The 27422-nt window shown below is 34.2% G+C and overlaps 1 protein-coding gene across 26 annotated transcripts in view; it reads left to right on the top strand.

Annotated features, from left to right (window-relative positions):
- Positions 1–27422, top strand: part of LOC145258350 (cGMP-dependent 3',5'-cyclic phosphodiesterase-like) — an 889144-nt gene that overhangs the window by 789815 nt on the left and 71907 nt on the right. For all 26 annotated transcript variants that reach the window (XM_080116605.1, XM_080116606.1, XM_080116604.1 and 23 more), the window contains 5 exons: positions 16875–17005; positions 17828–17939; positions 22235–22274; positions 23260–23323; positions 24325–24406. In XM_080116605.1, the coding sequence (XP_079972731.1) occupies positions 16875–17005; positions 17828–17939; positions 22235–22274; positions 23260–23323; positions 24325–24406 (429 nt within the window). The remainder of the gene's footprint in view (positions 1–16874; positions 17006–17827; positions 17940–22234; positions 22275–23259; positions 23324–24324; positions 24407–27422) is intronic.

Here is a 27422-nt window from a genome sequence, read left to right as displayed (position 1 = left end):
CTCCACTTGCCACTGGTATTTAACAAGTCGACTCTGAGAGGTGTGATTGGAGATCGTGAACCTCCTGCCACAACAATTTCATGTGCAAGCACTCCTACGGTGGAGTATCCATAGTCTGTCAAAGATTGAATGAGCCTCCTCTTAAAAAAAAAAATTGTTGCTGCTATTTTAATCTGATCCGGCAATTGTTCCAAAAATATGTAACAAACAAAATATGCCAATTAACTGGTATTTTTTTAAAAATCTATATTGATCTTCTAGATTGAGGAAAATATATTTAAAAAAAAAAAGGGATAAGATTTTTTTCATAAGATAGATTTTTTTTTTTTTTTTAAATACGAGGTACTTGATTGAAGAAATATCTGCTAGTTATAAAACTTAGGTGAATTATTGTTGCAATGTGTTTTATTAATTCTTTTAACTAAATTCATAGTTTAATCATATCCTCTAATATATAAATTAAAGTTAATCTTTTTCTCAATGTTTGTTGCCAATAGATTTCTTCCTACAAAATCGATATTTGATTCTGGTTTCTTTTGATAGATCATTGCAGCATGTTATCAAGAGCAATAAAATTTATTGATTTAATTACTTCCAGAAAATACTTATTAAAAGGATCATTTAAAAAGAAAAGATGGGTAGCGATGGTTGACTTTGGAGACACCAAAATGATAAATTTTAACCAAAAAACATATATACTTACACTATTTACTCTGTTGCTTTGAATATATATTCCATATTTATAAGTTTATTAGTTTAGAAGTGAATCCTATACATGATAAACATAAATATATACACATCCCTAACTAAAATGCTTGTTTGCCTTTTTCATAGCTTAAAGAAAGATCCCATTCTATATCACTATTGCTTACATGCACATTGGTATAAGAAATAAACATTTACATGCAGCGAATAAATGCTAGTTGAGATGGAGAATCAAAGTGATTACTTTCTTTGTATTACAAATCTTTTAATACCTACGTACACGGGCAATATGGACTGGAACAAATACATTGAGGACATTGCAAAGGCTGCTGCAAAGAAGGTAGGTTCCCGCTGAGCTAGAAGACTACTCACACCTGAGGATCCTGTAAAAGGTTACCATTCGCCCATGCATGGATTATTACTGCCACATTTGAGCTGGTGCATCTACTCCTAGCCTCTCCCTCTTGGATAGGATCTAAAAATGAGCTTTCAAATCTAATAGATCCCACTTTGTCAATTAAGCTCCAACCCCTGTCCCATCACTGCAATTTTGCATCTCTGTGCCTGTTTTACAAATATTTTAATGAAATGTGTTCTGATGAACCAGTTGCACTTGTGCCCCCTCAATGTGCATATCTCCGATCAAACATGCTTAGCCACAAAATCTCACCTCTTCACTGCTGAGGTTCCTAACTGCCAGAAAGCTTTTTACTCTAATACTTTCGCAGAAGTTTAAATCTAATGTAAACCAACATATTGTTAAACTTTCTTAGGCTAGTCCCCAAATATTAGCCCCTTACATCCAAGTGACGATATGCCCTGTTAGTGGTGAACATTAGTAAAATGAATATATTGATTTGAAATATTGCATATTTATATCCAAAAATAAAAGAGGCTGCTGCAATAGAATATATTCAACAGACATGAATATTTTTTTCTTGGCTTAAAATTTTTTTGTCTTAAAGATTATATTGCGAGGAGAGGACATAGTTTGATGGGTTCTTTTGGATGAGGTACTGTTTACATTATTTTCTGGGATTTTTCCTCGTCTTCATTGTTTTTTTTTTTTGTTTTTTTTTAATGTTTTAGTTGCTTTACTTTCTAGGTTTCTTCTTCAAGATCATCTTGTCATGGTCAGTAAGCTTTTAAGGAATTTTGAACTACTTCATTAAATCAGAATATGAGTTATCTCTCTCAGAGAGAAACCGATTTCGTGGTCAGAATTATCTACCTTCCGAATCGCGTAATGAACATGAGATTACATTAGAAACTCTTGCACCAATATGTGGTTGAGAATTAAGACTGTATTTCGTCCTCATTAGCTCTCTGGACATCCCACCAAGTGGATCAGGCCTTGGATATATTAATTATCTAAAAGGGCACCACTAGAAAATGTAAGTCTTTTATTTGTGCTTCGTACATTCCTTTTCTTTTTACCTATAAAAGGAATAATTTGCGTATTTTTCTTCCATATAAGAAGTAATGTATTCTGTCTGTTTAATATGTATATTAACATTTCCCGTTAGTTGTAGATTGTCGTAGACAACTATTAATAAATGAAATGTATTGTCCTCCGTAGTTTCTTAATCTTTTAATTTCTGACAGACATGCATTTGTTGCTCAAACAATGACACACGTCTACATTTCCAACAAGAATAGAATATTAGCAACCTCGCATGTGTGAAGAATAAATTCTATGTATCTGTGCATTACTAAACTTGGTGAAGTAGAATATAAAGTATTCTCAATCTCCACTGAAGTATAATCATCTTATTTCGTATTCCTAGCCTTTTAAATATCTGTAGCAGCCGACACTCGCTACAATCACAGGCAAAAGCTACTTCTCACGACTTGAGATTTGAAATCCATTTCCTCCCTGGCTTGTCCAATCACAAGCCAGCTCTCTATCACGTGACAGAGTATAAAAAGTATAAAAGGCGAAATCAGAAACTCTTAACCCTCTTTCATTCTGACCCTGCCGGGCAGCAGACATTATCCTGAGTACTACAAGCTAACAATGGCTCTTTTCAAACTCCCACTTGTTTCCACGTACGGTACCCAAACGAACATTCTTTATCATGCTAAAGAACATACACCGACACACTCCCACGACAACACATTAATACACTGAAGACTTTGCCCTTTCTTTCTCCTTTAATCGACTTCCTTTTCCCTGGCGACTACTAGTTGTAAACACATGTTGACTTAGCTGTTCTCTCCTCAACAAGCCAGCAATATATTAATTCTATCTCTACACAAGAACACGTCACCCTACTAACCCGTTTCTCTATTGTACACTCTACTAACGAAGATAACAAATAAAGTTGTTTATTGATATAGAATGAAACTCCATTTCGTTGTCTCATTTCTATATATCTAGTATTAGTTTTCTTTTAAGTTCTTTCATCAAGGGTTAAACTTGCAACCTTTTAGTAGAATTCACTTTAGGATATCTCTTGTAGAGACAGAATTATCGTTGTTGGGCGCACGTTCATCATCGTATTTGGTTTCACGTTCCAGTTTTACATTCTGACATGTTGAACAGCTTTTAAAAATTGAATTTCAAACTAATTTACCTCTAGCCAGATTTTTATCCTTCTTTCTCTAAGTCCATCCATATCGCTTTCCCCCATGATTTCCTGGGGTTTTCCTCTGCAAAACACTGCTACCTGAACGGTTCTATATTTACTAACCTAAGAACCTTCACTCAGTCTTTCAATGTGGTCATACTACCGAAGTCTCCTGTTCTGCGAACCTCTCCCTATACTGTCGTTTTAATCTTCATCAGAACTAAGCGTGCATTTAAAACTCTTATTAACATTCATCATATTCTCATATCATTTTTCATGCAGTGCATGTTTTCAACCCTCACTGGCCAAATTTCACTTCAATACATCATCACATTGTTTACATGCCTGATAAACTCTTCCCTTAGAATGCAACTGCTAGCAATAAATATGGATATGTGTTGTCATAAAAAATTCCAAACTTTATTCTTGTACTTAACTTTCTAATATTTATGTGAAAGTACATGAACTGCATATATTCAGATGAAGCTAAACCTTTTTTTTTTTTTAACATTAATACTTATCAGACATGTCATGTATCCATTAAAATACCTCCTTCATTTTTAGGAGATCAATAGTTTTCATTTCAGTTGAGTTCAGACTGGACTCCAATATATATATATTTTTTTTTTTTCGCACGGAACAAAACATTTTGTGACTGAAGCTATAATGGTTGGCAACCTGGGCAGGGCGTTGGACAGCATGGTTTGTTCACATTACATTTGACTCATTAGTCCTCAAATTTCTTTATTACTAACAATCTTTTGCAAATACAGTATTACATTTGAGCAAAATTACTTTCAAAGATTTACTTAGTTTTATAGGATAATTAGAAGATTAAATTATACTATATACAAAAAAGTAGGTTAGTTATAAGGACTTTTTCATAGTTTTTGAATAATAGATACAACTAATTGTATTCTTCCACTCTATCGTTATTTTCATTAAAAGTCCTCGACTGAACTCTAATCTATAGCTCCTTCTTGCCAAACTTTCACAAAAAACTCGACTAGCTACAACTCCTATATACGATTTCCCCCACTCTCTGTGTATAAATCTAAATGCAGATTCTATGAACAAAGCTTATTTCCCAGATGTGCCTGCCTGTGAAACGCTGTTCTGCTGGCCTGCTTCCTAGTTTAATGCAACATGGTAGCCTTCAAATCAAGTGTAAACAAGTTCCTGTTGAACCGTCCTCATAAATCAAATTCTACCCAATTTATACTATTAGCGATTACTGCTACACTACCACCTTAGTCATTAACCCTTATCCTCAAGTGGCCTGTGGGCCTTGAGAAGTGGTGACTCTAAAAAAATTTTTTTTAAATTCAGTATTTATATATATCAGCAACATTCACCAGCTTGAAGTATTAGGAGAATATTCACAAGTGATCCCCAGTCACATGTATATCTCGGTCAGGGAAAATGATATCAGTTTTTGTAGAGAGGTGTCGATTTCCTACATGCTGTGCTTCATATTCCCTAATGGTCCCCCATCTAGTATTGACGTTGCTTAACTTCAGTGATCTAACGAAAATCAATGTCAACGTGATTATGCCATATACGTTTTCAGAGTGTACCAAAATTTAAGAAATCAGTATTGCACACGTATCAGAGTAGGTGTAATATTTGTAAACAAGCGCTAATCTTTGACTAATTATAAATACGTCTAAAAACTATAAATATTGATGAAATCTGCTTAATTATCCTTCTGATCCTCAAAGGGAGCTAATTGGGGAAGCAGTAAGCAAGGAAGAAATTCTAAACTTAAATGGTCTGAGGAAAAAAAAAAGCTATAATAGAAAATATTCTAGCATTTAAAAGCCTCTACAGTGAAGCGGCATGATTTTGCTACTAGGTGGGATACTTATGTGGAGGGGGTAAATATAAGTTCATCAGAACATATTTTATGAAAATATAAGCACATGAGTGCAACAGTTTGATAAATGATCAACTACATATTTTTTTTTTTTTATTTACAGTCTCCTAGTGCGTTCATTTAAAAAAGTTTTTTTTATTCTGATGGTATAATATTGAGAAATTTGAGTAAAATAAACTATAGTTTGATGTGATGAAGAAAAACAGTTAAAAAAATGTATATACATGAAACAGTTCCAACAGTTTCATGTAGATATATTTTTAAAATTAACTGTTTTTCTTACAATTTATGACCAAATATTATAAATTGTTCTTTCATCTAATCAACCAGCAAATTTTAGCTTTGCTACAATTATGATTTGCTAATTTGTTACTGTCCTCTGATGAGAAGAATAGTAAGAGTGGCATTCTTTGAAACTCAGCGGAATAAGGACTTTGAAAATTGCTTTTGGAGTATTCTGTCGAGTAATACATTTAATTGTAAATTTTAATTTACCGTTTTTAAATTCCTTTATTTTCCTCTATAATAAGCTCTACTTTCTATTGTGTTTGTATTGAGCTTTTTTATTTGGTTGGGATTAATTCATTAATATATAAATATTAATATATATATTAAATTGAAGTTTTCCTCTGATTATATCTGGTAAATCTTTTTTTTTTTTTTTTTTTTTTTTGCTGTATTGATAGTGTGTGTGTATATATATATATACACATATATATATATATATATATATATAAATTCGTGATAGGACGATTCCAATATTTTTCCGATTCTTTATAAATCTTTAAATATTTAACTATAAAAGTGTCGTTTTCCCCCGATTACCATAAAAGCACATCTTAAATGTGCCTATATTTTCTCAAACCTAAAAATACACTTGTGATGGAGTGATCTAACGATTTTGGTCTTACTGGAAGCTTAAATCAATAAATATTTATCATATTATTACTACAAGCAGTGGAAGATGTTTCTTAAACCAAAATCAAATAAAAGATAATTTAAGGAATCGGTTTTGGCATAAAATAGGCTCCAATTTTTCCGATTCTGATACCCCAAAAAGCTCCGATTTTTCTGATTCCTGATTCCGATTAATCGTCCCAACACTAATATATATATAATATAAAGCTGAACGTCTGTGTGTGTGTCTGGTCACGAATAGGTCCTATATGGTTGACTATTATAGAAAACTGATCACATATAATGATAGAAGATGTATCGAGACACAGGAATGGGTATGTTTGATCTGGCATAATGATGAGCCATTAAAATTGTGGGGTCTGCGTATGTGCCTGGTCCACAAAGTATGGAAATAAAAAAATTTTAAAAATTTAAAAAAAATCGTTTACAAGTGTTTTTGATATAGATATACATAATGATACTTTGATAAGTATGTTTTAACTTAAATAGGGATGGTATAATGAAATTGTGGGGTCTGCGTTCGCGCCTGGCCTCCATAGAATGGAAATAGGGGCAAACTTTAATAAAGACTTTTCATGTCTATCTGCATAAGTATACTTTGATAATTGCTTCAGTTTGAAGAAATATGGTATAATAAAATTATGGGGTGTTCATTTGCGCCTGACCTCCATAGAATGGAAATATTTCACAAAGTTTAAAATGGTTTTTTTAATAAAGATCCACAGAATATTGTGATAAGTGTTTCAGTATGAACAGGTATGGTATAATAAATTATGGGAGTTTATCTATTTTATTTTTACTTTCATAATATTTTGCTTTGGTTTTGATACCCCCGAATTCGAAGCTATCTCTTTACAACCCTTCCTTTTCATAACCTATCATACTTTCATAAATCAGAGTCCATTTTCTGTAGGCTGTTTTTGAACCCAGTCAACGACCGGTACTTTTGCTAGTATATATATATATATATATGTACACTGTAGCATAAACCATGGTATGGATAGTGTAGGTCCTGTTGTTTGGGGTACAATAATCATTTCCATTTATGCAACACGTACCTTGAAACCTTATTGGCCAGGATTCACTTCAGTACCTCATAACTCTGTGCACAAATGCCTGATAGACTCTTAATTTGGTCGACAGTAGTAATACTTTGCTAGTTTGTGATGGTAGAAGTTTCTTAAACTTAGTGTATCCACTCCAAACTCTTGCCATCACATCAAGCCAGTTCCCTCCCTCCTTCCCTGTAATCCAGTGATATTACAAGGTACCAAAATTTCGTACCAGTTTCGCCGTCCAATATACTTTCTCTACATTTGAATTCTCATCAATCTTCATTGTCTTTTATTTATTGTACACAAACTGGTGTAATATTTAGGGTCTGTATAACATGAGGGTATGTAAATCGTGTATATATAAAATATTTTGCAGTGCTTTTACACAACATTCGGTGTATATAACGTCTCGTTTGCGTCCTCGTGGGTGTGTAGGTAGCTGGTTTACATATACAACAAATACCTTTTGTCGTAATCTTTTCTTTAACAATGCCGGACAAGTTTGGTGATACCTTTTATTTTCATTCCTTCAATTATTTTGCCCGGGTTGACATTTCACCGTTGTTTACTCTCTACGCCCCCCCCCCAACTCGCGAATGGATTACCGCCTTCATTTGGTGTTTGTGCTACTTGCCTTCTCCCTTCCTTTAATCACTTGAAATGGTTTCATCCTGGTGTTAGAAAATGGCAAACCTCTTAATCACTAATTTTGCATGATGCGGTAGAAGTAGATATATATTTATATACAAATAAATACACATTAGTCTTTATTATAATTGTGGGTTAGCTTAACGAAAAAAAAAAAAAATGTGGCTATAATCTTAGATATTTACTAAACTTTTGATTTAAAATAATAAATCAAAATAAAAAAAAAATGTTTGTGAGGTATATTTGGGTTAAGTGTTTTTAATATGAAAGAGAAATTGAAGAGGCAGCTAGCAATTTTTATATTCGTTTTCAGTGAGACACGTTTACAAATGCATTAGTCTACAAAAAGAATAGAATTCCGGAAATTAATTGTTGCCAGATATGAAGCAGGAAATTAAATGTGTACCTACCTTTAGGAACTGAAGAAATTGATTCTTTTATTTTTAGTATGAAGAAATGTCGACAATTAACTTGCATTTTTATAAAGAAACATCTGGAATGAATTAAAGAACGTAGAATTGTTGCCACTGTATTCCTGCGATTAATTATTTGGTTATATAGCTTTCAACCAAATTAAGCTCCATTTTCTAAATAATAAAATCCAAACCCAACTTTTCCATTCTCAAAATAAATGACCAGGGAACTTCTGACTTTACTAACCAGCACTGTTATCACTGTAAACCAAGGGAAGAGTCTATTAAACATGTGTACAGTGTGGTGATGCAAGAAAATGAAGCTTGAGGACATGCGTTGCATGGAAATAAATGATACGAAAATGATACAATGAATATGTAATGTGAGTCTTAGAGAGATTTCGTTCTGATGACCTCAGAGAAAGATAGACAATATAGGAGAATGTGTGTAAAACAGGAGACTTTAATTGTATAGTCATGTTGCTTTCAATGCAATAAATGTTATAAAACTAAAGACCCCTTTTATTACTGCTAGCAGCCACTGTAAAAGAATAACAAGGAATGTGAGAGATGTGTATGCTCAGTGCATTAAATATAAAGTAGGTGAGCAGTAGCTTGATTCTCACCAGTTGTGGCGAATAACAAACAGGGTCCTGGACAGAAAACGTCCTTTACTCCAACCATCATCAATGACCCTGAGATAATTTCATCAGACTCTGACAAAGGAAAACTCTTTGCCAAGAACTTTTTAGCAAATTCTACTCTTTTCGACCATGGCCACCTACCCCTGTATTTCCTCCTGTGACTGAAAACACGCTATGTGACATACAAATATCTGCACATGATGTTATCAAGATTATCAAAATCTTTGATTCCAGTAAAGCAACTAGCTCCGACGGCATTTCACCACTGTGTTCAAAAAGCTTCAAACGGAAGTAGCTCCCATACTTACAAAGCCATTTAAATGTCACCTTAAGGAGAAATGCTTCTCAACACCTAGAAAACTTCATCAGTCTGCCCAATATTTAAAAATTCCGGAGTGGTCATCTACCTCTCAGTACAGACCAATCAGTCTCCTGTGTGTCATGAGTAGGGCTATGACAACAGAATATTTTTTTTCATTGTTTTGACTCTCGAGTGTGTATCCGTTAATATCTTATGTTTTTATATAGTGATGTGATCCTCAGTTGATTAACTGAATCTAACTGTGTTGGATATATACTCGAGAGTCAAAACAATAAGAATATTCTGTTGTCATAGCCCTAGCCATGAGTAAGTTGTTGGAATCTGTGATAAATAGAGAAGGGGTCATTCACCTCAGCAAAAATAATCTACTCAGTAACATGCAATATGGTTTCTGCTCTGCTAAATCTACAGCTGATGTACTAACTGTAATATCAGGACTAGGGAATCTCTAAATAAGGGCTCGATTTCTAGAGCAATAGTCTTTGACATATTCAAGGCTTTTGATAGGGGATAGTATAAAGGTCAATTTCACAAGATTGCCAGCTATGGAATAACTGGAAATGTCCTCTCAATTAATCTTGCAAATCCTTTCTCTCTGTAGTCATTGATAGGTAGAAATCAATGCTGGCATCTGTGTTTTATCCGGGGCCCAATTCTTTATTTTCATTAATGATCTCCCAAATCACATTCTTGGATCATTTGTAGATATTTATGCAGGCGACACTACCATCTATGGCAACACTTCAAAGGCTGGCTATGATCAAGATCTTTCTGATTCTCACTCTCTTCTGATCTTGAACATGTGTGCAATAGGGAAAAGGCTGGCTGGTTTATTTTAATGCATCAAAAACCAAGCTTTTCTCTTTTCATCATCATTGCTCTGACCCTAACTGAAATAAATGGCTCTCATTTTGGATAAGCATCACGCTTTAACAAGCTTCTGCAACTGATCTTCACCCCTAATCTGAAATGGAATGTGTACATCAAATCTGTTGCCAAAATCACTGGAAAATGCTTGGATCATTCTACTGCTCCAGTAGGTATCTCGCTGCCAATGCAATTCTCTGTATGAGCCAAGTACATCCTAGGATGGAGTACTGTTGCCACATCTGGGCAGAAACTGCTCAGCACGCCCTATCTTCCCTTGATAGTTCAAAACCGGCCTTAAATCCTAGTAGGTGATGCCCTTTTCTCTTTCCTGCAACCTCTTTCCCACAGAACGTTGCAAGCTTGTCTCTGCTCTATCGTTTTCATGATAAGTGCTCATCTGAGCTCCAATCTATGGTTTCTCCCTTGCTAAACTTTCACAATAAACACTCTACTAGCTACATCCCCTATCAACAATTTTCCCTACTCTCTATCTCTGCCTAATTCTAAATGTAGATTCCATGAGCAAAGCTTCTTTCTTAGAAATGCCTATATGTGGAACACTGTTCCAATAGTCTGCTTCCCGGCTGATTACAATATGGCAGCCTTCAAGTCCAATGTAAACAAGTTCTTGTTGAGCCGTCCCCTTAAATAATCGAATTTCTACCCATTAATGATTACTACGACTTGCATTCATTAAGCCTTATCCTCGAGTGTCCTTCCGGCTTTGATAAGTATTGACTCATTTGTAAAGACAAAAAAAAGTTTAATAACTACTGTTGAAATTTCACAAATCTAAAGTGTCTAAATTTTCACCTATATCCATCAAAAAGAAAAAAAATAATCGATGAAAATTTCCTTCAGTCATCAATTCAGTATATGTAGAATAAGTATAAATAGGAAAAGGCAGATGAACAAAGAAAATCAAATCAACACAGAACTTCATAAATTATTGAAATATTTTATCAGAATTGGGCTAAATACGAAAATGGACATTAGATGTAACAGAAAATGGAGAGAGAAAAAAGGGGAAAATCCCCAGCAGTGAGGAATAGTCAGTCAGTCAGTCAAGCAAGCGTAAAAAATACATTTAATTATATTAAATACTTGCAGGCCACCCAGCGTTGTCATCATAATATGCACTGAAATATATTTTAATTCATGCAGAATTCGTATTTATTATAGAGCCAGTTCTCTATCAGTTATTATATTGTACCCAATATATATTAATGATTTCAAAAGTAAAAAAAAAAAAAAAATATGACTTGGTTGCCATCAGCTAAAATCGAAACCAAAACCTACAGCTTTCCAGTCTGGTCTGTAAGCATATGACCTAAATTCATACGTATACAAAAGCGGCCAAAAGAAAAAAATAAATTGTTGAATTTCTAACTGTTAATTAGCACATACGCAGAAAGAATATCAGGATATCGTCAATGTTTTTTCTTTATCAGCTATTTTCTCGGCTAAAAACTAAATCAAATGTGTTCCACGGGTTCAAAGACCTTATATATATATATGTTTCAAGGCTAAAACTAAAAATTCAAAGAGGAGTTTGGTTGAGAATTTCTGCACACACACAGGCAAGGTCCCTTGTGTGTGTGAAATTATCAATTAAGTTTTCATATAAGGAAACATAACAAAATCATGTTTATATGTATGATTGTTTTGGAAACGATATCCTTTTATTCATTTGATATTTACAAAATAAATCCATCGAGAAATAAAGCTCTAGGTAATTACACCCATTGAGTTTAATATAACTGCAATACTCAGAGCACAGCATCTTTAAATATATTTCTTTCCTCAGCCGTGGATCGAACCTACAATCATCGAGGTGACAGTTGGCAGCTCTACCCACAAGACCATGAATCGGTGCCCACAAATGACTCTTATCAGGTGCCTGTTAAACAAGAACTTGCCCATTGCTTCACAGTGCTCAAATTGCTAGTTTGTTGACAGACAGTTAGCTTCGCTTAATAGCCAAACAAAGCATCTGGTGGAAGTACATTTGTGGCAGTACTCCCCAAAGAGGAGGTCTTTAATAATCATTCACATACAGTACTGTTTCGTTGTATCACAACTCATCAGTGTGGCTAGACAAGCACCTTTCTCCAGCTGTGGATTGAACCTACATCTATCGAGTATATTATATGAGTTTGCTAGAACTATTTTATCCTAAATACTACACAATTGTGCACAATTTTTATTATACCCTTATCGGCTTCTGGGCCTTGATAAGTGGTGACTTTCATATATAAAAAGAAATAATGTAGAAAATGTGCATAAATAGAACTTAGCATAATTAAATGAAACCAATCACCTAATAAGAAACCATAAAAAAATGAGTAATTAAAATTCCTTTTTACAAAGAATATGCAAATTAATTGACCTTTATTTAATTGCTTGCATATCAATGACTGAGTATATTAAGAAGTTTGTGTTAAGAATTTTTAAATAGAAAATATAGGTTTTTAATATCAATGATAGAAAAAATATATTTAGGTGATGTTTAGGTAATGTTTAGTGTATTTTAGAAAACTCCTCATCCCTGTAATCTTTAGCACACGACTCGTTTTCCAATAAATGTCCCCCTATGGCAGAACCACAGTCTTGAGAATGCCTGGATGGTTTGTATTTAATTTGAAATTACAAATTCTGCTAGGAACGTGTTGACAAATTCTCACCTTTTTAATCCGTGAGCAGTATGCTCCACAGTCGACTTCACAATGAAAATTGTAAATAATACAACTTTTTATGAATGACGAACAGTCAAGCTTATTAAAAACATGGATTTTTATATCTATTGAGCGGTTAACCAGAAGTTTAAAAAAAATCATATTAGCATAAAAATAAACAAAATGGGTGAAAGGCAAAACTATTACCATAACAGGAAATGGGGAAGCTTTAAATTATGGGGTAATATATTTTCTATTGTAGAAAAGGTCAATATAATTAATAAAATATGTGTAAATAGGTCTTCTAATTTAGAATAAGTGTTTGAATTTAATTAGCCAAAAAATCTCTACTATTTTATAAAAGGAACTGTGTGTGTGAGTTCGTTTCCTATAGACTCTGCAACGGCTGGGTCAATTTTTATAAAATTTCATACAAATATACTTTGTATCTGGCAGTTTTCTTAGATAGGTACGAGGGGTGTGCAATAAGTAATGCCCCTGACCCACTTCCTATAGCAGCAGAGCAACGAAACTTGGCACAGTTGTTAGTCTTTCTCTACATAGGAACCACCCAGAGTTATGCATTTCTCCCATCGTTTGATGCAGCTCTGGAGACCGTTTCTGTAAAACACCCTAGGTTGGTCCTCCAACCACGACATGACTTCAGAAATCATCATCATCTGGGAAACGCTTTCCTTTCAAAAACAATTTCATGGCTGGGAAGAGGTGAAAGTCAGAGTGCAAGGTCAGGAGAGTAGGGGGGATGAGGATGGATTTCATAACCACACACCCGTGCTTCTGATCTGGCGACATGCGAGTTGTGGACCGGAGCATTGTCCTGCAGGAGGAGGGTACCTTTGCTGATTTTGCCCCGCCTCTTGATTTTGATAGCTTCCCTTAATTTCCTCAAAAGTGAAACATAATAGGCTCCTGTAATTGTGGTACCCTTTGCCAGGAAATCTGTCATTACTACTCTGTCCTGGTCCCAGAAGACTGTGAGCATGACCTTGCCAGCAGAGGGTTGCACCCTTGCCTTCTTTGGAGGTAGTGAGTCCAAGTGCTTCCACTGCATTGACTGGGCTTTAGTCTCTGGATCATAATGATGGACCCAGGTTTCATCCTGTGTAATCAGTCTTTTGAAAAACTTTGACTCATCTTCTTGGCACATCTCCAAATTCATCCTCGAGCACTCTACGCGTTCTCGCTTCTGGAATGGTGTGAGCAACCTGGGAATCAATCTGGCAGACACCTTATGCAAATGGTCAGGAATGATAGTTTCCACAGACCCTGTACTAATCTTGACATCTTGGGCTATTTGGCGAATAGTAATGCACCAATCTTCCAAAATGGCAGCCTCAACTTGACAGACAGATGCCTCAGAAGGGGGGCGACCAGGTCTGGGAGCTGTTTCCACAGACTTCCGGCCATGTTTGAATTCACGATGCCAGCATTTTACAAGGTCATGTGATGGGGCATTATCACCATAAGTTTCTTTCATTTCATCAAAAGTCTCCTGTGGTGTGCATCCTTTCAAATACAAAAACCGGATCACTGCTCGACATTCAACAGGCTCCATTTCACACCTGACTCATTTCAAACACCTGTAAAACAGAAACCACACTTAGTTCAGAGCTGTAATTTGCCACATAACTCGTAGAGGTATAAATTATTGCACATGCAAAATTTCAGCTAGATCAGATAACTAGAAGTAGGTTAGGGGCATTACTTATTGCATGCCCCTTGTAGGTTCTTTGATATGACAGGGGCGCATTTGGAATGAATGTTTGTTTATAGTACAATTGAACCATGGTACTTGACTTTAGTATTTTAAACTTTAATTCAAGCCATTATGTATATAAAAATAATTTTATAAAATCCAAAGTAGGTTCTCTACAGTGCAATGTATACAACAATGTATTGTGAAGTGTCACTGCAGAGAGGCATGCAAAGCTTCCTCTCAGTGCGCTACAACTGGTCCCTAATTAGAGCAGACAATCAATTTGATTTAAAAAGGGGGGATTTCACTGATTTTGAAAATATTGTAGTGTGAAACCTTCATCGATAACTATTCCTGGGCAACGTTGGCTCTCCCTGCTAGTTAATTTATAATCTTTGTCATCAGCATGCATTCATGTCCGAATATCATAGTTCCCAAGTTCAATACAGAAAAGAAGCAGAAGAGAAAGCTTTTGAGTTTTGTAAGAATTTGAGTCCTTATCGTCGTAATATGTCCTTTTATGGCTGGAAAAAAACAATTTGGGCTCTGAATAGTCGGGGGCATTGGTTACATTGTATTTTGGGGAATGGTTGCGGTTGGTTGGCTCTAAGAGCCCTTTGTTGCCGTTTGCTTATTAGATTGGCTCTTTTATTTTCTTTTGAATTTGCTTATACACACTTTGACTCTGTTCCTCCATTCATATCTGGTGTTCGATGAGGCTCCAAAGGTGTTTGTATCTATATTGACCCCACCTAGTGATTTCTTCAGCTGGTTTTTAAATCTAAGTAGCGGGCGGCCTCGGGGTCGATTTTCTGCATTTAGTTGACTGAAGAGCACTTGTTTCAGCAGTCTAGTGTCCTCCATGCGAGCCACATGGCCAGACCATCTCGGTCAGTGTTTTGTTATCAAGGCCTCGATCCTGGTGATGTTGGCTCTCTTGAGGACAGTTATGTTGGACATATAATCGTCCCAGAAGGTGTATCCTGACCCAATTTCAGATATCTGACCTTCACCAGGTAATCTTGTCTCGCTGGGAGCTGCCACATCAACCTTGCTAGTTCTCTTGAGATGAGAACTGTTCTTTTGTCTGGGCAGTTAGTGTCTCTTGCATCCATGAGAGTGCACATGTTCCAAGTGCCTACTTTGAGGTGCAACTTACAAACCTTATTTGTTTTACAGCTGCACTTACGATGCATCACTGGGCGCAGCAACCCAATGACTAAGGTATGACCACCGAGTTTTAGCCCACCTTTTATAGAGCCTTCTCCAGTTGGGGTGAGCAGCAGTGCTCCTGAAAAGGCCTCAGTTGCAGGGGCAGGATAGAGTTCCTGTGTGGTCACAGATCACAGGAGAAGCAGTCATCACACACCTGCCACCAGCGTGCAGGTCTAGGATAAGAGCTTCCAATTATACTAAGCCTACTCCCACCACCCTTATCCCATTCGCATTGGTCTTTTGTATAAGGAAAGGAAAAGATAGAGGTAGCAGTATTTGACTGAAAAAGCCATTGGCGTAACTTTGTTTACGGTGGACAACAATTTTCCAGAGTGAAACCCACGCACTTTCTTCCTGCAGGATTCTAGTGCGGGGTTGCATCAGTCTACTGATGACCTTGAAACAAGTCTCACCTTACAGCCAGACCGACTGGTCTGGTTTTGTATTGGAGTTCCCTTCATCTAGCCTTTGCCTAAATAGGCAAACTCTATGAGGCAGCAGGGGAATGGGGCCTGATTATACTGTCAGCCATTCGGTCACTTGCATGCATCCTGTAAAGCCATGGAGGGGATCACGGGAAAATAGCATCCAAGCAGTTAGGAGGCAGAGGCTGTAGATTATATAGGTCTAAGACTAACTTAATAACCTATTATGCATGCACTCCAATCACTCTGCCCTAATTTATAATACTGAATGTATAAATCACCATAATGAAGTATTAATGTAAATGGAAGGTTGTAACAAAAGCAGCAATTTCATTGGCTCATGAACAGTTTTACTAATATATATATATATATATATATATATATAATATCGAGGTGTGGCTTACTAAAGGAAATATCGGACAAAATATAGTATGTAATTTATGAAATTGATTGGAATTTCAGTTTTTACTTTTGAGAACAGCAACTAATAATTCCTGTTATAAACTGGCTAATCAAAATCACATATTGATTTTGTAAGACAAAAACTATTAGTTAAAAAGCCTTAAAATAGACTTTCTTTAATTTAATCTAAGGAAATCGATTTTTAAGCACTCTGTATAGGTATGTAAATCTGTTATTTTCTTGATGTCTGATTTTTTTTTCTTTTTTAGCTAAAACAAGTTATGTAGTAAAACGATGAGAAATATCAATTTAACATTTTCAAATGTTCTTTGTATAATTTACTTATGATTTTATTTTAAATTGTTTTAAGTACTTTTGTTATTTGATCTTTTCATTTTTTTTTTTTTTTTTTTCTACAGAACAACATGAAGGAATTAGAAAAGTTGTTAAACATCAATATAAAAACATTTTTGTGTGTCCCGGTGATGAGTAAAGCTGATGATAGCCTTATTGCATTAGTATGTCTGGTCAACAAAATGGATGAATCAGGGTGAGTGGAAACTAGTAATGAATTTAAACAGCCTTTTTCTGTCTCTGGAAGAATACAAAACGAATGGACCGTACAGAGTTCTTCACTATGAACGTGACCTATTTAATGACTCCACCAATATTAATGATGCTATTCTATACTTTTGGGGAGTTCATACAAAATAGAATAACATTTTAAAATCAAAGCATTATCATAATTTTGCATTTATTTGTCCATTTATATTTTTAAATGGGAAGTTGAATCCATATCATACCTAATAGAAATCCTTTTAAATACTCAAAAGTAATTGAAATTTGTGAATATTTATTAATTGATGTTTAATACCTATTGTTAAATTTTCAAAAAATCAGATATCTGAATTGTTATGAAGAGCTCCTGGCCCTTCTTTTTACCTCTTAGGATAAAACTTAAACTAAATATAGCCCACATTACTCCTCTTTAAGTCTAGTAGCTGTATATCCAAATCCATGTGTTAATAATTAGTTCAGGAGTAAATCCTGTATGTACAAATATATAAACATCTGTACATACCTCTTATAACTTATGTAAAGTATATATCCACAAAAAACTTCTTGTATATCTACATAGGCACATTAAAATACATTAAAAGATGTTTTTACAAAGACAATAAAAAAAAGTATTTTTGTTTATTTTTCGTTATATGCCAGAAAGCATTAATTGAAAACTTGTTTAAAGATATCTTTTTACAAATGATTCAAAGGATATATAGATTAAAAAAAAACTTTGTAAGTTTGTTTCCTTACTGTTTTAAGAATGTAAAAATCGTGTGTTCTTGAAAATCACTAATATTGTCTTTTTCAGTTTTGACGCTGATGATGTACACTGCATCGAACATTGTTTTAAATATACTGCTACAGTCCTCACGAGTACTTTGGCTTATCAAAATGAAAGAAAACTCAAAGATCAAACTAAAGTAAGTAACTTTTCTTGAAAAAAAAAATGTATGTCCCAAATTCAATAATTTTTGTTTTGTACATTTGTTTGTATAGATATAATGTTGGGTGTGTAAAAATAAAATAAAATAAAAATTGGAGAATTAAGCAGAGGAATAGCAACTTCTATTGGAAGGTAAAAACAAAAGTGTTAGACGGACGTGTACCAGTAGTATGTAGCAAAAAAGCTAAATCGTTTCTGCTTCAGAAAAATTAGGTATTAAAGAGCACGGGCGTACCTATGTAAAATGGCGCCCATGGCAAAGTTTGAATATGCGCCCCTTAATAATTTATACCTTAGATATAACTAACTACTAATTTTAATTTTTGTCAAGCAATTTTTGCGCCCATACCAGAGTGGCGCCCATGGCACGGGCCATGCCTGCCATACCCTAGATACGCCACTGTTAAAGAGTTAATAAAAGGGAGATAATTATGAGTTATCAAATTTGCTTGCCACTTCTATCATAGAACAATACATCTTTATAAGTGGTCCTATCCGTAAAATTCTTATCTCTGCTTGACAACGTGAGTCAAAGTTCCCTGATAGAATACGGGGGAGGGGGAGATAGGATGTACTTCACCTTAATGTACTTGTTGTAAATTACATTAAGTAAATCAACTCAACAGAATTAGACCAGATTACATACCGACATCGGCATCCTCATGATAGTTTTCTAAACTTTACTGTTTCCATGCTGGCTCATGACAAATTAGATGCAGGTGTTCTGTTTGTGACATCGTCATTAGAAGATTATCCTTCAAGGGATTCTCTTTTTTTTATTTTTATTTTAACAGCTTTCCTTACGACTGAGGAACTCTATATCCCCTATATGGTAATCTTAGGAACTACACATTACTCAAGAGTTACTTGAAACTGTGCAAAGCAGGAGTGTTTTTTTATTTTTTTTACAAGGGAGTCACCACTTATCAAGACTTGGAGGCCACTTTAGGATAAGAATCAATGAATGTAAGGTGGTAGTTTAGTAATTTTAAATGGTGTAGATTGGGTAGAATTTGGATTATTTTAAGGGGATGGCTCAACAAGAACTTGCTTACATTGGACTTGAAGGTTACCATATTGTAATCAGCTGGGAGGCAGGCTAGTGGAACAGTGTTCCACATGCGGGCAGTTCTAGGAAAGAAACTTTGTTCATGGAATGTACATTTAGAATTGGGCAGAGATAGAGGGTAGGGAAAATTGTTGATAATGGATGTAGCTAATCGAGTGTTTATTATGAAAGTTTAGCAAGGGGAAAACCATAGATTGAAGGTCAGATGAGCACTTGCCATGAAAATAATGATAAAGAAACAGGCTCACAGCGTCTCTTCTGTGGAAAAGAGGTTGCATGAAAGAGAAAAGAGCATCACCTATTGTTTTGAACTCTATCAAAGCAAGATAGGGCATATCGAGCAGTTTCTATTAAGATGTAGCAACAGTATTCCGTTTTAGGACCTATTTAGCTTTTATACGGATAGAGAATTGCTTTAGCAGTGAGTTACCTACTGGAGTGGTACAATGATCCAAGCATTTTTCCAGTGATCTTGGCAACAAATTTGATGTGCTCCATTTCTGATTAGAAGTGAAGGTCAGTCTCAGAAGCTTGCCAAAACGTGATGCTTATCCAAAATGATAGCTATTCATTTCAATTAGGGCCAAATGGGGGTCAGAGCAATGATGATGAAAAGAGAGAAGCTTAGTTTTAGATGCATTAAAATAAACCAGCCACCTTTTTCCCCATTGCAACACAGGTTCAGCTCCATTGGGTATTATCCATACCCTCATACCTCATGCATAAGAGCAATTAATGGAGTTATTTGTTAGTTTGTTTTTACATTGTTTTTATTATTTCTGCCACTAAGAGAATAAAAAATAACGGAACAGCATCTCTGACTGCTGAGGATGTTGCTATATAATGAGTCTGTTACTCGTATGTGAAAGAAACAAACGACTGATTTGATGAAAGAATTCTATGCTACAAGTGTTGTTGTATAAGAAGGGACTGTATACGGTTCGTTTCTAATAGAAGGGGTTAACCATGTGGATTGGATAGTTTTTTTTCTTGTTTAGGTTCTTAAATACGCATTTTTCACTTAACATTGTTACTTTCGCATTGTTTGGATAATTCCCATATTGGTTACTATATTCACAATATTTCACCCAATGTAACTTTCTTTGCATGTATATTTTCGAACTAGGAAATGTTTGTCAAATTCAGGAACCTATACGGAATTTGGAACTGAACCCTTTATTTAATCTACAGGGATAAATAGTTTATATTCTGTAATTATCAGCCATGACCAGTTACAGATAAGTAATTATTTTATCACCTGTAGTAAGGATAGAACCTTAAACACCCAGAAGATTGTCACTTAGAAATGATCGTCAATCAATGCCTTTATCCATTATGTCACGAGTCCATGAAGTCGGTGCTTACACAGGTCTAAACATTTTGAAAATAACAGCCAAAATTAATAATTTGAATAATCAAAATATAAATTATCAATCCTCATCTACAAAATTAATAATTTGAATAATCAAAATATAAATTGTTAATCCTCATCTACAAAAAAAAATGAGACTTAACTGTTGATTTAATACCTTTATATATAAGCGTTCATCTTTAGAGGGACACAAAAAGATGGCAAGAGTATATGGATGCTGGATTTTTATTTTGGGTGGAGGTAGACGTCATATTTAAAATTTCTAGGTTTAATTCATGGTTCAATATAATGGTGAAAATGCCTAAATGACTAAAAAGAAACTGGAGTTAACAAATAATACATACCATCACTGTTTTCAATGTGCAGAATTTATCTTGCAGATATTCAAAATCTGACCCTGATGATTGGAGGACTTTTCTAAACCGACTTCAAAATTAAGGAAATTTAAGAAACTCATTGTAGACGGTTGCTTCAGTTAATAATAAATTACATTTAAACCTATGAGAATTTCATGATTTCAGAACATTTGTTTCTCGTATTTTTATATCTGTTATAAAATGTACGTCCCTCTGAATTTCTGGGCCAAGTTTTGAATATGGTCTAGGGCACCAAAAATAGCACCTGGTTTGCAATAATTATCATTCAAACACTACCGTGTTTGAATATATGGTTAAGTGGATGTGTTAGTCATTTAGAACTGCTTTAAAGCTTCACTGCTCATGTTTTGACCAAATTTCAAACAATTATTACAGTTTATAGATCACCTTCTAGCTATGTTATGAAAAATGTTTTCAAATTTCGTTTAGTAAAACAAAAGTTATGATAAATTTGCTGGTGTTCAAAATCGTAAAAATTCGTAAAGAGGTGAGCGACGTTTTCTATGACTGATTTCCATAGCAACCACGTCGCTTCAGCAACTAGTGTTGGTACTAATTCAACGCTGTTGCGAAAAGAGAAATCGCAACTGAAGCAGTGAGAATGAAAGCAGACAAATGCTGTACAATGTTTTACATATGTGTATGTTATGTTTATGGGGGCAAAAAAATAAGACTGAAATTAAACAAAGAACAAGTGCATTTACTGGAAGTCTGGAAAAATCATGGGTTACAATAGAAAAATGCGAGCATGAAAAGTAATTAAGAATATTTTTTTAAATTCAATTTAACATTATATAATCAATTCTTAATGCTACAATATTTTAAGTTATAAATTTATATTTTTTACTAGAATATCTTGTCCTTTTCTTTTCCATATTTAAGCTTAACCATATTACTTTTCATGCTCGTATTTTTCTATTGTAATCTATAGATGGATATATATCCGTCACTTAAACAATAAAATGGATGGAAGAGAGAGAATGGCTACATTAATAGCATAAGCGAAATTCAGACAAATTTACTGTTTACTGCTATGGTTCTTAAAAAAGTCATATGAACTTTGAGATCAGTTTGATGGTTAACATCCAACAATTTCGTGCTCTCTTATCCCTTCTCACACCACATTTGTTTATCACAAACAAACAATAAAAGGTATTCGTACTTAAGAGTGCATACATTCAGCAATGCTGAATATAACCCTGGAAATTCTACACAATGTTTTTCAGTGCTAAAGATGGATTTGAAATTTGCTGATGCAGACAGCTTGTCTTGAATCATTTGAATAAAAAAATTTCTGTACGAATCAACCTGAACTATATGAAATATTTTTTTTATATTTATGTTTACTCTATATGCTTTATCTGCATATTACCGAAACTTTAAAATTTACTTTTATACACTTTAAAGATTTTTTTTTTCATCATTTTCTATAAAATATTCTTTTTCACTTTTAGTCACTGCTAGAAGTTGCTCGAAATTTGTTTACTCATTTGGGTAAGTTGCTTTTTTTTTTTTCTTGCTATATATATATATATATAATCGTTTTTATTTTACAGCTTACTTCCTAATAAACTTAACTGATACCATCAAAAACTTTGGAATTGGTTACAGAAAGTTCAAATCCTACGAAATGTATTGTTCGATCATACTCATACTCCAGTGAAATATAAGAACCCACAATTGCCACTCGATGATAAGCATACCTGTATAAAATGTACAAAACTATCAATAATTCTGACACACCCCTTTTGTGGCACTGCCCTGATATTGGCTGCAATGGCTTTCATTTCAGGAATGATATCAGGATATTTTTAAAAGGGTATTTGACATCACCTCAAATAAAAATCTGGGTCCGGTTTAGTAAGTCTGAAACCCATTAAGGTTCACATCTACTGATGAAACGATCACCAAGGTGAGACTACATATTATTGAGTGGTGATATTGATAACTTGATGATCGTTATCAAATATAAACATATGCAAACTATGGAGTTTTACGAAATATGTACGACTAAAAATGATGTATGATCATCGTACGTCTAAATTGCCACTGCTGCTGATTAAAGCAACTTTGACGCAAGCAATCAACTGGGTCTGTCAGCGTAGAATATTGTAAAACAATGTTGTAATAAACAAAATTAATTAGAACTTTTGAGAGATTTTTGGCAAATATCTTGTTTAAGTCTGTACCTATAAAGAAAACTCATGATTTTTATTAAATATTCCCTCTTACACAAGCGATATACTAAATCCGTGTACGATCAAAACCTGGAACAACTAATTGTCCGTTTCACCTGCTGCTGATTCAAGCAACTTTACACGTTATTTCTATGTGACAAACAATGGGAGCAGTCAGTCGTACAATGATCGGGAATAATTTCATCGTACATATTTAGTAAAACCGCAAACTATAATGTAAAAGAAAAAAACTTCTTACCAACCTAAAATTAAATTTAACTTTTAAAATCTTTTCTTTTCAGACGATCTAACAAAACTATTACATGAAATCATGACGCAAGCGAGAAACCTCACTTGTGCAGAAAGGTAAGAATGACAAATTATCTTTATTTGTTTAATCTCCGTCTAAAGCAAAGATGTCAGGTGTCTGTCTCTCCATGCATCGAAAATCAATGTTGATCTCCGAGCAAAACTGATATATTTGGAATAAAAACGTTTCTCATTATGTTTGAATCTGTTTTTTATTATTTTTATTTAAATTATAATTTTAAGAAAATAGTTATCTTTTTAGAGCTTATATCAAAATGAAATTCTTAACCAGAAACAGGTCCTGGCGTGCACATAGTTGCTACAAAAAAATATTAGCTTGAGATCATGAATTAGTTGTTAAAATTTTCTCACTGTTTGATTAATTCAAGTGAAAATTGTCACCAAATTGCATTATTTTGTCATAAAAATGGACGAAAGTGGCATTTTTTTTTATTTAATTTGAAATTTACTTGTTTACTAAGATTTTATTGAAACCTACTTATCTAAGTACTCTAATTAAAGAAGTTTCAGAATATATTTGGTCTGCAAAACTCTTGTAGGATTTTGTCACATATTTCTATTCTATGGACGCTCTGCGGGAATGCAGAACCCTCCCCCTTCCTACGATATTAATGTATCATCTTTGAACAAAACAAATACTTAATTTGAATCCTAGCCTGAAGACGAAGGTGTAATTTAGATAGTTTCATGTTAAACGGAACACTGATGCCAGATTAAATTTTTAAAATGACTTTCATGGCATTTTTAGAAATCTGACGATCTCAATTTCATAAAAGGTGTAGCAGGTTATTGCATACGTACAACCATAAAATTGCCTTAAAATTATTATAGATATTAATGTGCAAAAATATTTCCTTTTACTTGATTTGTTACTGCCTTTAACTTGAATGCAATCTCGTACATCTTATGATTTTTTAGAGACCTTTACATCCTGTATATGTGATATTTGCCTTCTGTTTCTTTTTTTTCTATTTTTTTATTATATTTTATTTTTTATTTGCTGAACTTTTAACTTGCATTGCTTTTATCATTCACAGATGTTCAGTGTTTTTGATTGATACCGAAACGGACGAGTTGGTAGCCAAAGTATTTGATGGAATTACTACTGATAATACCGAAGTAAGTTCATATCACCTCCCCTTTCTTCAACTACATCGGACACTCTTCTTTTGATGCTTCTGGATTATTAGGAGATGAATATTTAGATCTTAAATGTTATATTTTATCTATACATTACTTTATCATTTATAAAACTTTCTGCAGGGTAACCTCTATTCTCCTTACCCCCACCACCAAAAGAAAAATCTACTTAATACACCCTCTATAAGCTGTGATAGCCCTCTTCAATTCATGAATAGTTCAGAGACTGTTTTGATAGATACTATCTTTAGGATAACCCCACAAATAAAACTCTGGGGTCCTGTCAGTGTGAAGCTCATTCAAGATCACACTTCCTCCTGATGAGACGATTGCTGAAGTGTCCTTACAACTATTCTAATAAGTCATTTGAAGTGATTAAATTTGATCCATCTTGTTAAAATTATGGTCCAAAACCTTTGTCTATTCAGGGTTTTACAATGTTCTTAAACACTAGATAGTGCTCAGTATTGATCAATGCGAGGGTGCGAATTTGAAGCATACCATTGATTGGTAATAAAACAAAGGCTGTTAGATATTCATGGCTGTAACTTGGTGGACAAGTCGGGCATTTATTTTGAGGGGGTCACATGATTACACTGGTCAACAACATTTTTTTTTTTTTTTTTTTCAGACGATTTAGAACGAATCTGACGCACTGAATACAAAAATCACATTAGTTTTGCTCAAACAAGTCAAGTTGTTGAGCTGTAGCCACATGTTTCTTGTTTTTGTTCACGTGTACGCATGTGTAGTTGATGAGGGTAAAAATGCCATGTCAAATAATTTTGATTGGAAATGATTATTTTAATGACAAGAAGTATTCAGCTCAGATATTTCTGGTTAATTATGTGGAAAAGGGATCAATTTGAAGTCATAAAACCTTGAAATCTTTAAAAAAAAAAAAAAAAAAAAAATTGGTGTTCATCATACACGAAGAAGGACTGGCTGGAAAAATTGGTGTCTTGCCTGGACAGAGGCAGAATCCTTTTCTCACTGCTGCACATCAAGCTCAGCTTAATCAAACAGTTCACCAAGGCTCTGGACAAAGATGGTTACTGCTTCACTTACTTGTGCCAGGTTTTTCAAAGAATGACCATGGAGATTTTGAAAGCTGGCATTTTTTATGGTCTTAGGATCTGGCAGCTCATCAGAGATCCAGAGTTCGAAAACTCAAACGAAGTGGAACTGTGAGGGTGGAAGGCATTTCTTCTGATTATGAAGAACTTTCTTGGCAACAATAAGACCAGAAACTATGCAGAACTTGCCAACAACATGCTGACTGCTTTCACTATCTAGTTTCACATATGGACCGGTTTCCTGGTTCAATGAGTAAGGAACATAGGGGCGATTCTATCAGGACTTGAAAGAGATAGACTAGGAATCGGGGTCACTAGAGTGCAGTCATGATGGCTGACTTCTGTTGGAATCTGAAAAGAGATCCCTCTGCCACCGAGCATTCCAGGAGTTCGAAGAAGCACAAGTTTAAGCTATGAAGTTTGAAAAATGGTGAAACAGCATGCAATTTACATATACTTATCTTTATCAATGTTCACCATCAGTTTACAGTAATCGATATTGCTTTCAGTTAATCAAATTTTTTTCTCTTAAAAAGATTTAGGATATGTGTTGACAAAAATCAGCTGATAATTCCACAAAAATGTAATTGATTTTGTCACAAGATCTGACTTTTATTCAAATTAACTTAACACAAAAACCTGACCTGATGGAGAGAAACAAACGCAATTTCTTGATACAGCAATGCAAAAAAAAAAAAAAAATAAATATTCAAAATCAGTTGTAGAAATCTAGACAACATTCAAAAAGTAAAAAACTGCTGCCTAGCGTTATTTATATAATATAAAGACCTTCATTTATTTGTTCAAACGTCTGCGTTTTCAAATTAGGTTGGTAAGAAAATGTTTTTACCTCTAACTTAAAATGCTTATAAATCAAGTATGTTGATTGAAATAAAAGCAATTAGAATTAACATTTTGTCATTCATAAATAAGTTTATGTACTCCAGTTGTATAACATTCTAATGTAGGGGTGGGCAAACTACGGCTCGCGGGCCGCATGCGGCCGCCAAAGGAATTCATGCGGGGGGGGGGCCCTCCAAGTACTAAATATTGAATTGTGGTTTTCTCATAGCTGTGCGGACTGCCGGACACAAGTACGGGCAGATCCTTGCAAAAAATGAAAATTTGGAGATGAAAAAATACCTTGTTAACAATCTAACTAAATTTCTGAAGAAAGAAAAACAAATTAAAAGAAAACTGAGAAACCTTACCAATTACACATTAAAGAATGACTGTTTTATGGGGACTGGTAGGTTTACACTTGGTTCCCAGCTAGACTGCCAGGCGTAGCTTTGGATCCTTTTTGATTTGTTATACCGAAACTTTTGCCTGGCCGAAAACAGGCAATAAATTATTTTGATGTACTAAAAATATTGTGGGGACCATAAAATCTGGCGCTTGTAGTCTGGGGTACAGCCGACCGACCGGTCAAGACTTAGCGAACTCTCTCTCCTATCTCCGTTACTCCTAAAAGACACTGAAATTTTCATGATATTTAGAATTTCCAAAGAAAGAACATCTGATAAATTCATTGCCAAGCGTTTTAGTAAGCTAAAATATTGACTAATTATTTTGTTTACATCTGTAATTATGATAATTTGTTACAAAAATTTAGTAAATTTAAATTCCCATTATGTAATTTCGTAAGTGAAACTTTTTAGAATATCAATAAAAGGGTTTTATGCAAATTCAAGCAAAATATTTAAAAAAAAAAAAAAAAAAAAAAAAAAAATGTAATCAATATTAACCCGTTTTGTCAAATATTGTGTTTAATATTTACTTGTTCAAAATACCTTGATTGAAATAATATCTAAAATTTAAAATTTTACAGGACGCCTACATATATATATATATATATATATATATATATTAGTTAATTTTGTACATTTATTACTGATTAAAATAAATTGATTTATAAA

The sequence above is a fragment of the Euprymna scolopes genome, chromosome 3 (assembly GCF_053919585.1).
Source record: "Euprymna scolopes isolate OS-2025 chromosome 3, ASM5391958v1, whole genome shotgun sequence".
Lineage (NCBI taxonomy): Eukaryota > Metazoa > Mollusca > Cephalopoda > Sepiida > Sepiolidae > Euprymna > Euprymna scolopes.
This window is presented reverse-complemented; position numbering and strand designations above follow the sequence as displayed.